Source organism: Caenorhabditis remanei, chromosome X (genome assembly GCF_010183535.1).
Source record: "Caenorhabditis remanei strain PX506 chromosome X, whole genome shotgun sequence".
In the NCBI taxonomy this organism is placed as follows: Eukaryota; Metazoa; Nematoda; class Chromadorea; order Rhabditida; family Rhabditidae; genus Caenorhabditis; species Caenorhabditis remanei.
Window position 1 is genome coordinate 8,818,108 of NC_071333.1, and position 11,995 is coordinate 8,830,102.

The following is an 11,995-nucleotide window of genomic DNA, read 5'->3' on the forward strand; positions in this document are numbered from 1 at the left end:
TCAGAAAATATAATCCAAAGAAAATGTGTTCCAATCCAGATGTCTTACTTTCTTCCTGGAAATCACCCACGTCTTTGGTTGAAAATAACTTTACTTAGTCAGAATCCACTCTTACCTCGTAAAACAAATTGAGCAATTTTTTCTTACCAGATTCTGACTAAACGCTATCACTCTTCCGAGTTGCCCAAAATAAATGTTGCTACATTTATGACCCGAAGGAGTACGATGGCATGCACTGAAAACATGAATGCTTTTATGTTGACTTTTCTTCTATTATTTGGATTCTCACTCTCGAAATTTTGGTGACAAGTGGAGAAGTGTTATTTCAATTTTAACCCAATTCATTCTTCTTCGAAGAGTTTCATCATGCTCCTGCCCTACGCATGTGTCACTTCTCTTGTTTTTCTGAGCATTATATTTAGTGCTATCTCATTATTTACCTATGGTTTGTCTTCTTGTATCTTCCTTATCTACAAAATAACTTCCAGGTTGGGCATCTATCGTCCCGTTCAATCCTCTCTACCCAATCATCCCCGATGAGGAAATCTTTATTGGATTGGTTCCTTTCGATTCTGTAAGTGATGAAAGATGATTGACAAATTATTGGAGATAATGAATTAGTGAGAGATTCTTGAATTATCACATTATTCCACAAAGGAAGATGAGAATATTTAGTTTCCCATGTAGACAAAAAGCCTGTTGAGACTTCATGTTTTCTGAAGTTTGATGAATCAAGTGGAAACCCGTTCACGTGAACAATATTGGATCATCATTATGGTCTCAATCTCTAGTCAAATTTTTTTCTGATCAAAACACAATGTACATTTCAAAATTTTTGAAGGAATACATGAGATCAGCATTTATAACAAACAATAGCTAGTAAATCAAAGTAACAGTGTTAGCATATGTTAGTTTGGCATTCTTCCAAGACATCCAAAAAAACAGGTTCATGATATCCCGTGATAAATTGTTCCGTTGTTCATAAGATGGACGAATGGAGTCTAGTGACCATATTGAATATGATATTTTGTTTTGAGAAAAAAACGTAATATTATATGTGACGTCAGCAAAAAAACAATACTATTCATAATGATGAATGCATGTTTAGTATAAACGTGATAGATAGTGAAAATTATCTGAAAAATCCAAAAATTTTCAGTCAACTCCATTCGGGTGGTTGGTTGCTACATGTGTGTTTATGTACCTCAATTTTGCATGCTCCCTCATCACTTTTCTTGTTTGCATTATTGGGATAATGTAAGTATTTTTTCAAAGACATTCATCTTGTCTAGATTAGGTTTTTCAGAATTTTCATTCTCCGTGGGGACTCCAGTTATCAAAAGTACATATACGTAATGCTGTGTGGGTGCACTTTTCTCACTGGTCTTTTTGGAGCAGTCGCCTTCGTAATCTTCGTGGCAAGTTATAAGGAAGACCTGGAAGATTATTTCTACGGAGATGTTTCGGTAAAGTCGAGAAGGCGTAGTCTGTAGTCTGATTGATTTAATTTAAAGATCGGATATTCGCCCTTCCTGGATCTAATTGGTTTTGTGATCGCAACTATTGCAACTGGTGTTTCGGCGTTTTTCGCTATCGCACTACTTAATCCGAACAACGAGAATTGACATCTTTCACCTTCTTTGAAAATTCGACTACCCTTTTCAATGTCTCCCCTTTCTTCTTTTTTTTGTAACGCATACACGCGAAATAAAAAGATTCAATGATAAGAAAAACATTCTATTTGCTGCTTCTCATTTCTACTTCGTCAACTTAGATCCTGATCCTAGGCACTTCTTGTCAATGATGAAGCCCCGCCTGCGCACTCTCAAGGATGGTAAGAGAGAAAGGAAAAGAAATAAGAAAATAAGAGAAGAAAAGGATAAAGATTGACATAGAGTGACATCGAATTGAAGCCGCAGCCCGATTCACCTTTTCCTTCCGCTCCACCAACTCCGGTCGCATTCACTATACATGAACACCGTCATTTGCTAATTTTGATCTGGTCAACATACACATGAACTTGCTTTTATTTTTATTAGGCTGTTTTCTTGGCTCACCTTACTATTCCGAGGCTAACAAGATAAAACTGAAAAATGTTGGTGTTTCCACTGACAGGAGGCATCAATCACCGTGTATTTGGAATCAAACTCAATGTAAGTTTTTAGCGATTAGTTATGTTTTTTCCTTTTAGTGTCAAGGATTTCTGTTTCTTTTTCAAATATTCGCTTTCTATAATAGACTGACACTCCTTAATTTCTATTCTCAAAAGTTATATTTGACCAAATATTAATCAAATTAATCGATGATTTGCATGACGATATGATCTCGTTGTGGAAGATCCAAGTCTCCTTTAACATTGCGAGACCAGTGACAACAAAAACCGCAATAAAACAAAATTAATGGATACCGCCTGGGATATATGTCAGAGGCGGCTGGATTTGCTTAGAAACATGAATAGAATGACGATCTAATTGTTATAATAATCTTGATAAGCTTATGCTGCTAGCTGTCCTAACAATGTTAGTAACCTACACGCAGTCTATTCTCATTTATCATCACATCTTGAGATAAAATCAAAAGTCCGGCGCACTGTTTTTTTTGTTTTCCGCGAAAACACCAGAGATAATGATAATGAAAATGAAGACGGATTGCTTGATTGACCTTTTTAACACATCAGGTGCGGAGAGATCGATCATTAAACCACTTTTTCAGCATGGTCGCATCCATATCAGAGTATTACGGTAGAATGTTGCGATGAGGAACTTGGAAAACTTATTCAAAAAACATTAGAGGATGCTGGCAGCAATGCAAAACTGGGAAATCTTGCTAAGGTCAGCTTGAATTAATTGTGAATTTTCTTCAATCTATGAAATATAATGTTCAGTTTTTACAAAGAAGAGCCCAACTATTCTATCACATGAGTTTCGAAACAATCGTCTCAAAGTCAAATTTCGCAATCTCAACTCACTACCATGGAACTCACTCTTGTCGGATTCATGATAACAATCATTACTATTTAATCTATGAAACTCCAGTTCAGGTGAGTCTGGAATTGTGCAGTGTTATGTATTTCGTAGCGTGCCCTCTGATTACGTAATATCACATTTTTCTTGTTTCTTTCTTTCTAGGGTATTTTTAAGGAAAAACTTATTGAGGGTCCAGTTTCTATAATCGGGGACATAATTCATTGTTGGGGAGTGATACATAGATTGAAGACATGATCAATTTATCAATAAAACAAAGAAACATTAAAAAACACAAACTTGAACAGTTGTTATTAAAGTAAGTCTGACTTATGAGAAAAAAAGATTATGAGTAAAAAATAACTCAATAACGCCGTTCAATTTTTACTATTGACAGTTTGCGACTATCTTTCCCAGTTCATCACAATGCTTTAAAATCTGTCAGTTATATATTTTCAGTATGACCCCTTCAATATGCGAACAGAAGATTATTTGTCTTCAATCGACTCAGCCGACCCATTAGGAAGTACTAAGCCAGCCAATGTCCGTGGAGATTTCCCTGATATCCGTGAAGACTCAACAGCTGGGGAAGACTTATCAATCCAGCCACCAATAGACAGTATCCTTCAATACCCAAATAAATTCGCATGGCCAGATCCAGGTATAGTCTAGTTTTCCTCCGATCATGTTTTCCTCCTAATCAGCTGATGGAAATGTTTTCAATGTTTGTTCATTCTCTATTTCAGACGAGGAAATATCAAAAAAGATTATGCTTGCGGAAGAAGAAGCAATAAAATCAATGAATGAACTCATGGAATCTGTTACTCAGATATCTGTAATGAACTCTGGTGCCGTTATTAATTCGACAGATCTCCTCAATATCACCGAGATTGAACTGCCAAATCCGTCTCCGATCCCGCGAAACTTCGCTAATTTACGAGAGAAAGATAGACTTCCTGAGAACACTCACTGTGACAAAGAAAGGAAAGACGGTCAGTTATTATGAATTGTTTTTTTACTTGTCTACAAGCTGACATTCGAGAAAACGTAAAGAAATTATGTAAGATTTGAGTTTCTATGAAATCTTTTCAACTGACTGTCGTTCTAGATCATTCTGATATGATAAGTCTTAGTGATCGGATTGAAATATGTCAAACTACATAAATACACCTGTTTCTGATTCTGGTTCAGGCAATAAATGTTGCGATGGACGATTGGCTTCCACGATGAGAGATGCGATGAGACATATGGCCACGTCGCCAGACTTTGGAAAAGGGAAGGAGGATATCATTGCGGCAGTAAGTACATGCTAACTCTAGATAGATTGTAATCAGATCTTCAGGAATTGCAACAAAAGGTGCAGCAGAGATTCAAAAAATCATATGAAGTAATTGTTTCCCGATCAGATTTTGTAGTATCCACTTATAACGCCGGTGACACTTTCTGTAAATTTGATAACAAAGGATTCTTTATACTGGCGTACGCCACCCCCAAGCAATACGATATTGATGAGAAAGAAGATGAAAAAGAATTGGCTGCAACTTCGAATAAAGAACCACTTGGGTCCAATAAAACAATGTTTGATAATGAAGCACCATGGCATATTCCACTTCAATTGGAAACTTCTGGAGAGCGGGCGGGCTACCCTGTTGGATCACATTGCACTGCCGCTAGAACTGGTAAAATCTTGATTTTATTGGTGATACAAAAACAAGTAAAGTTTTAGGCTCAAAGTGTTGTAGTTTGATTTTGTTCAATGCAATGAAATCCGGATATGACTCCCATGTCGCAACATCTAATTTTGATCCCTATGACATCCGAAATATCTCAAAAGCGGTCCAATGGAACGTGGAAGAAGTTTTACAACACTCCGCAGAAGTAATAGTTTCGTTGGATGACTTCACGTATGCCACTTATAACAATAACAGTTACCTTTGCAAGTATCGAGTTGACAAATACTACGTTTTGGCGTATACCACACCAAATCATGATCTGGATGACTATGACGAGATGGCTCTCGCTAAAATCGAAAACGAACCGGAAGCACAGATTGTGTATCCGAGTGTTGATAAAACAGCCAACCAGTTCAAGGTTCCTTATCAGAACACACCTTCTCCATACTGGACCACTCCTGTTCCTATTCCAACTCAAGTATTCCAACCAATTCAATACACTCAACAACCAATGTACAACCAACAGCCAGTTTACAACCAGCAACAACAAATAATGTTCAATCAACAGCCATTGTACCTGCAACCTTCGTTTAATCAGGCACCATTGCCATATCAGTATCCAGCCCAACCATCCCAATACAATCCATATTTGGGAAACAATTTCCATCGGTCTAAAAGACAAATTGGCGCTACCCCGGTGAGATATATGACAACAAAACCTGTGTAATCAATAAACTGTTTCAGTATCCAATTCATCAAAACGTTTACAATGATATTGGAAGTGCAAAGCCTTTCAATTGTCCTGCAGATCTGAGCGGGCTGGCGGGTATGGCCTGCTGCGATGGAGGACTTCAGTTCGAAGCAAATAAAGTTATTGACCAAGCAAAACAGGCGCCTGATTTCGATAAGCATAATACCAGAAACTTGGCAAAGTTGATGACTCGAGCAGTGCAGAAACGATTTGGAACAACTTTCGAGTCAATTGTTGCGGAAGCTGATTTTTCTTGGGGAACTAATAAATTCAACGGAAGAACGTGTAAAATTGATAACGACGGGTACACTGCTTTGACCTATCAGTCAAGCTCCAAACCACCCCCGCCAACCGACTTTCTTGATATTGTATGTTTCACTCAAATCATATTTATTTACCAAACAAGGAACTTTTTCAGCCTAATGACCCAACACTTGGTGGCCCAACTGGATCCAGTGGTGGAGGAGGAGGTGGAGGCGCTGGTGGAAACAGTGGAGGAGGAGGAGGTGCTGGTGGATCAGGAAGTGAGTTCATGGAAATGACGTTCTCTATCTCACTCTTACGTTTTAGGTGGAGGAGCCGCAAGTGCTAGTCAGTCGGGAGGAGGTGGTGGTGATGGAGCTGGAGCCGGTAATGGCGGAGGTGGAAATGGAGGCGGTGGGAACGGAAATGGTGGTGGCGGTAATGGTAATGGAGGTGGTGCCGGAGATGGAAACGGAGCAGGTGGTGCTGGCAATGGAAATGGAGCAGGTGCTGGAAACGGTAATGGAGCTGGAGCCGGTAATGGAAATGGAGCTGGAGCTGGAGATGGAGTGAGTTTGATTTTGGAACTTTTTAATTTAATTTTTAATTTTCAGTCTGCTGCTGCCGCTGCTGCTCAAGCCCAAGCCGCTGCAGCAGCACAAGCTCAAGCCGCGGCTGCTGCACAACAAGCTGCCGCTGCTGCAGCTGCTTCTGATGCTCAACAAGCTGCCGCTGCCGCTGCCGCAGCTGCCGCTAACAGTAACGACGCCTTTTCTGCTCTTGCTGCTGCCGCTGGAGGTGCTTGCTTCTCTTTGGATACATGGGTCACCACACCAAAAGGTAAAAAACGAATGGATCAGATTGACATTGGCGATTATGTGTTGACAGCTAGCCTTGAAAAGGTGAAAATGCAGGGTTTTTGCATTTAGTACATCCGATTCTATTTATAGACCTATTTTACTCCGATTACTCTTTGGATTCATCGTGAACCTGAAAGAGTGCAAGAATTCCTGACAATTATGACAGAATACGGAAAAACTCTTCGGATGACCGCACGTCACTTCATGTACCGGAACAAATGTGAAAGTGGGTTTTATTTGGCATTGAGTTCAAAGGGGGTTGAGTTTAAAAAAGTAGATTCTAAGTTTAGAAATAAAGTGTCTACTATAAAATTCAAACAAAATGATCGAGTGGGTGGAGACTTGAATCAACTTTGTTTCTTTTTTAGAATCCTACAAACAGTATATCAAAATTTTACCACACGACGCGGAGGCCATTTTCGCTGAAGATTTGAGAGTGGGTGACTGTGTTGTTGTGATGTACAGAGGGAAGTTCCGACAACAGAAGATTGAGAGCATCACTAAGAACATCAGAACAGGAATTTATTCACCGCTGACCAATAACGGACGGATAATTGTGAACGATATGCTAGCTTCATGTTATAGTGAAATACAACAAAACACACTTCAAACTACATTCTTCTGGGTATTTCCGTTAGAAAATTTTGACATGATTTCATGAAACCTTTCAGGCATATGATCGACTCCGTAACAAAGTTGTAGAGGTCTTCGGGGACCTTTACCATAATAAGGTAGTCTAAACTGAATGAAAACACAGTATGTAATCCCTTGATTTTCAGATTGAACTCCCAACCGGAACATCGCTATCAAAGGAAATAATGAGTCTAGTTCTTCCAATCAGAAAATAATCAAACGACCGTCGTTTCATAAGAATCCATAATAATAATAGTACAATTCTCTTTATGTAGATGATGATCTTTTCAGGGTATGTTATTGAATAACGACTTTGTGTCCAACACTATTCATGTTTCGTGTAGCTTCATCTTCTCATTTTTACCAGCTCGATCAAATTAATAAATGATTTTTAATCCGTTATAACTTTCTCATTTGTTGACAGTTCCGTAATGATCAAAAAACGCTCTTCCAGATGTTTGGGTTTTGTCATGATTTTTCGTTATGGTGTATAGAAAAAAAAATAACAAAAAGAAATTTACTAGTTTCCACTTAGAGCACACGACCAAAAAAAGAAGATGGTGAGAGGAGTAACGTCATGACAAAATTGTGAATCCATTGAAGTTTACTTCCTGGATGAGGGCAACATGCACTGGACAGGCGAGAGGAAACAGTTGGAGAAGTCGTCGTCGATGCTACGACGTTCCAAGTCGGACTTCTTAACAAGACCACGTTTCAGTCCCAATTGGGTCTGCGCACCACGATTTCTGAAATAGCATCATTTTGTTTTCAATCTCATTCTCAAATTCTTTTTTCATGCACATCATTATTCTTACTCAATTACTATTTGACATAACAAAATAGTACGGATGATAATCAGATTTGCATTTTTCTGATAACATACGTTATAAACCTCGGATCAAAAACGCTATCCTGTTCTAGACATAAATCAGGATGCATGAAATGATGGAATGGTGATGAGATCAAGGAAGTAAGTTTGTGAAGCCCAAAAACATTGAATGTACCTCATAAGTAGACGGATCAATGCATCATTTGAGAGTCTCTTCTGAATAATCTGGTCATCCTCGTCGCGTGGCGAGACCATTGGAATTGCTTCAGCCAACAGAAGAATAGCAAGGAAAGCGATGAAGAGTTGGAATAGTTTACCAGAATTCATTTTTCTTTGCAAGACCAGTCCGGTGAGCTGACAAAAAGTATAAAATGAATGTGGGCTTGAGTATAAGAGGACCTCGGTGCCTCGAGGTGGGCGGCGCTTGGATTGTGGCGAGGACCCAGGTAAAAAGGAGGTAGGAAAAGAAATCAGGAGAAATACTGAGTGGGAGCTAAAGAGAATAAGCTATTTTTCACAGTACACTGGACTCGAACAAAGTCAAAAACGTTTAGAGAAATCCCGAGTGATGTGGGAGAGCCCACGCAAGAGTTTTATGTCCTTTGCAAAAGTTAATCCGACCGAAGCAAATTTGTTCTTCTACCTTTGTCTCGGGAAGAAGCATTTCTATTGTTTCGAGATGGTAGTCACATGATTACTAAATAATGAATCAACGTCATCAACAACAAGATTCCAGGAGAAACAATAGAAATGACTAATAGTAATGAAAAAAGTATTAATGAATCAGTCTACTACAAACTCGATGGCTTTCGAGCAGAAACGTATCAAGGCAAATTTAAATTTTACAACCAATTATAACACTCTGAAGAAATAACAAACAGTTTCATGGTTCCTCGATTTACGAATTTGTAGCCAAGGGCAAAGAAACTGTTGAAAAATATTATAGTGGTAATTATTCGAGCTATGATGTCGTTGCTAGATATCAATGTCATTTTGAAAGAGACAACATGATACACACTAAATTACATGCTTTGAAACTCCACAACTTTTTGTAAAAAAGTGATATCATAATGAAATTAACTGTGATACTACATAGTAATTTCCAGTAAGTTCCATGATCACTTCTCAATTTTAGCTCTGGCATTTAGTTTTAGAAAAAACGTCAAATATCTTTAAAAATCCATTCGGTCTGAAAAAATAAACCAAACAACTGTTGAAAGTTAAATCGAATTCAACCTGTTCAATATTCACATCCGTTTCACTGAGTCACGAAAACTTTCAGATTCTGTTTTTTGTCTATTTTTGGTGGAGGAATCGGAAAAACTTTCATCCCCGCGTCAACGAATTGAAAATAAATGGGTGCAAAGAGTAATGAAAGTCTAGCTGTCAAATTTTTGCATTGGCTTTAAAAAATGCATTCATTTCAATCTCTTTCTTTGAACTTTGCGCAATACGTCACTTGTAAATTAAAAAGGTCCGTAGGAAAAGTTTATTTGGGGCATTTCGAACGATTCAGTGAGTTTAGAGGGGAAAAAGAATGAATGAAACCCATAATTTGAATTAAACAAGTTTACAATGTAATATTCGGCAAACAAATACTAAAAACAATATAATTTAAGGCAAGGCACATAAAACTGAGGATGATGTCAAGTTCAGCTGTCTCATCAGAAGTCCGGAACTTTGGTCAGGGTGTCCACATCTGAAAATGTATTTGGAAATGACAAATTTTCAAAAGAAACGTCTAAAAAGTATATTCTCAGGGAAAAAGTTATTATCATAGCCCAGAAATGTACAATTGATGAAGATGCGGTCCCATTTCTACTTTCCTGTTTTCCTTTTCGATAATTATTTTCTTTTTTCAATTTCAGGGTATTGGTCTTTACTATTAATCTGTTACACCGGGGATTTTCAAAAACTTGTCGTCAATACCGACTTCATTCAAAAAAATCCTACAAAAAATACATTTTTCAGGCGTCAAATGACTCACAATCCGCTGTAATGACATTCTCCAAAACCAGACCAATGAAGCTTTTCTTTTCCTCATCAAGTTCCGTTGTCTTCTCTGGCTCGAAATACCTGCAAGACGTTTTCTTTTTACGTTTTTGCATAAAAAAGTGTTTTGGTTGGTAGAGAACAAAAGAAGAAGTCAAGTGAAACTAAGCACTTACCATCCCATATGACGACTGCAAGATCGGCAAAGGCAAATTGTCCATTTGTAGCCAGGATACCAAGTTGCTTGAGATTGGGGCTGAAAATAGCACACAATAAACAATGGATGATGTTTATGATGTTTGATTCCATAACTTTAGCTACTTTTTATTGATGATTGACAGAAGAACCATTGAAATATTTTATTCCAAAGATTTTATTGGCACTTTTCTTTCGAAAAAAAGTATGTGAGTATACTGAACGCTGAGCGCTGAGCGCATTCCCGTTTTAATTTACTTCTAATCTCATCTCACTTTTTATGGTACCTCCATGTACAAAAAAAGCACATGTCCCTACTTTCCTAGTCTAATAGCACACTTCATTTCTACTTGCACAGATAAAATTCACATCCGATTTATAGCCGTGTGATCAGAACCACTATTCCTATCCGCTTAGCCAATGATTTTCCAGACTGCCAAACAAACGAAAAGGACAAGAAAAATCCGTTTTTAACCCGATTTATTCCAGTGATAATATTTATAGATATGATATCATCATTGAAATTCTATTTAAATATATGAATTATTTAAAGTTGACTCAAATTGAACCATTGACGTCAAGCAATATCCACCGAAAGTTGGTAATGAGCCCGGAATGGGCCTGATGTTGTTCAAGTTTTCATATATTTATTGAGTTTTGCAATAGAAATCTTACCGTGCCATGGAAATGCAGGTGAGCGGTCTTGGCACCGAAAACGTGAAATTTGTGGCCTGAATTAATGAAAATAGATCACGAAATTCCAAAAATTTATGAACAAATACCTTCTGGATTTGTCAACACGTGCACTTTTGTAGTTTTTCCAGCCAACGGGAAGTCGTATTCATACTGCAGCTGATTTCGATCGACTCCTGTGATGTTGATGAGTTCTGACTGCCTGGTTAAAGATGCTCCACACTGTCGGCATAGTATTTCACCAACGTGACGGGCATTTACTAAAAAAAAATCTCCAAATATTATTTAAAGTTATAAATTGAAACTCACCATTAAGGAAACACGCTAATAACAATAGGAACCACATTGAACTCAATCGATAATTAACAAAAGGCCCGAGAGTAAAGAGGTGCTACACTTCCACGTACAAACGACACTCCAACATAACGAGTCGCACATTGTTCACCGTAAATCTACACTACTTTAAGGAAGGTTCTAGAACGTTTTCAACTGATAATAAGAGTTTTTAACTGGTTCTCAGTAGAATTTTCGATTCGAAAAGTGTCAGGAAAAGTAGAAAATAAAAGGCGCCGACTGTACCTTTTATTATGGCACTCTAAAGCATATTTGTTTTATTTCTCAATGTTGTGACATTGCGGAATAATTGTATTTGTGTCGTATTTTTGATTTCTGTGAACAGTAAATGAAAAATAAGTATGTTTTTTTTTCTAAATTTATTCAACTCCAATAAAATCTCGATTGAAAAAATCCAACGTAAAATTGACAAAGAAAGAGTGCAAATCATTTGAAGTACAGAATTTGAGGAGGGCTTTGATGAGAGGTTGTTCCAAAAAGAAACAATTCTGGAAGAAGAGTTTACATATTTTTTAGATTAGAACACAAGCGTAAAACGGAGAAGAAGGCAATAGATAAGGCTACAAAAGAACGGAACGATTGCTTACAATCCAAAAGGGAGAAATAATTCAAATGAGGAAAAAAAGAAGAGATCAGAATTCAGTTTGAGTCAAGGAATTCTAACTGTCAAGGTTGAACGGAGGGAAGAGAAGAAGGCGAAGAGCTCACCGGCTGGCTTCGATGAAACGACACTATATAGAATAAAAGCTGGGAGAAATTTAAAGCCGAAACCATGAAAAACCTACAGTCCGAGGTATACAAAAAATTGG

General features: G+C 37.7%; 4 protein-coding genes across 4 annotated transcripts; 2 read left to right on the top strand and 2 right to left on the bottom strand.

Moving 5' to 3' along the window:
• Positions 1-366: 366 nt before the first annotated feature.
• On the top strand, positions 367-1,625 carry GCK72_023718 (uncharacterized protein; the record flags this gene model as incomplete). Its single annotated transcript, XM_003109717.2, has 5 exons — positions 367-445; positions 489-574; positions 1,160-1,257; positions 1,307-1,466; positions 1,515-1,625. 5 exons carry the CDS (start codon positions 367-369, stop codon positions 1,623-1,625), a joined length of 534 nt encoding a protein of 177 aa, XP_003109765.1.
• A 175-nt stretch (positions 1,626-1,800) lies between these two features.
• Positions 1,801-7,338, top strand: GCK72_023719 (uncharacterized protein; the record flags this gene model as incomplete). Its single annotated transcript, XM_053735517.1, has 16 exons — positions 1,801-1,834; positions 2,713-2,831; positions 2,885-3,040; positions 3,423-3,624; positions 3,710-3,955; positions 4,155-4,261; positions 4,306-4,642; positions 4,690-5,333; positions 5,381-5,755; positions 5,806-5,911; positions 5,958-6,199; positions 6,245-6,532; positions 6,581-6,716; positions 6,859-7,115; positions 7,162-7,221; positions 7,270-7,338. The coding sequence occupies 16 exons, from the start codon at positions 1,801-1,803 to the stop codon at positions 7,336-7,338; spliced, it is 3,378 nt and encodes a 1,125-aa protein (XP_053579083.1).
• Positions 7,339-7,727: 389 nt separating this feature from the next.
• On the bottom strand, positions 7,728-8,279 carry GCK72_023720 (uncharacterized protein; the record flags this gene model as incomplete). Its single annotated transcript, XM_003109720.1, has 2 exons — positions 7,728-7,869; positions 8,128-8,279. 2 exons carry the CDS (start codon positions 8,277-8,279, stop codon positions 7,728-7,730), a joined length of 294 nt encoding a protein of 97 aa, XP_003109768.1.
• Positions 8,280-9,616: 1,337 nt separating this feature from the next.
• GCK72_023721 (uncharacterized protein) lies at positions 9,617-11,178 on the bottom strand (the record flags this gene model as incomplete). Its single annotated transcript, XM_003109640.1, has 6 exons — positions 9,617-9,651; positions 9,940-10,028; positions 10,121-10,200; positions 10,815-10,870; positions 10,922-11,092; positions 11,142-11,178. 6 exons carry the CDS (start codon positions 11,176-11,178, stop codon positions 9,617-9,619), a joined length of 468 nt encoding a protein of 155 aa, XP_003109688.1.
• Positions 11,179-11,995: the final 817 nt, after the last annotated feature.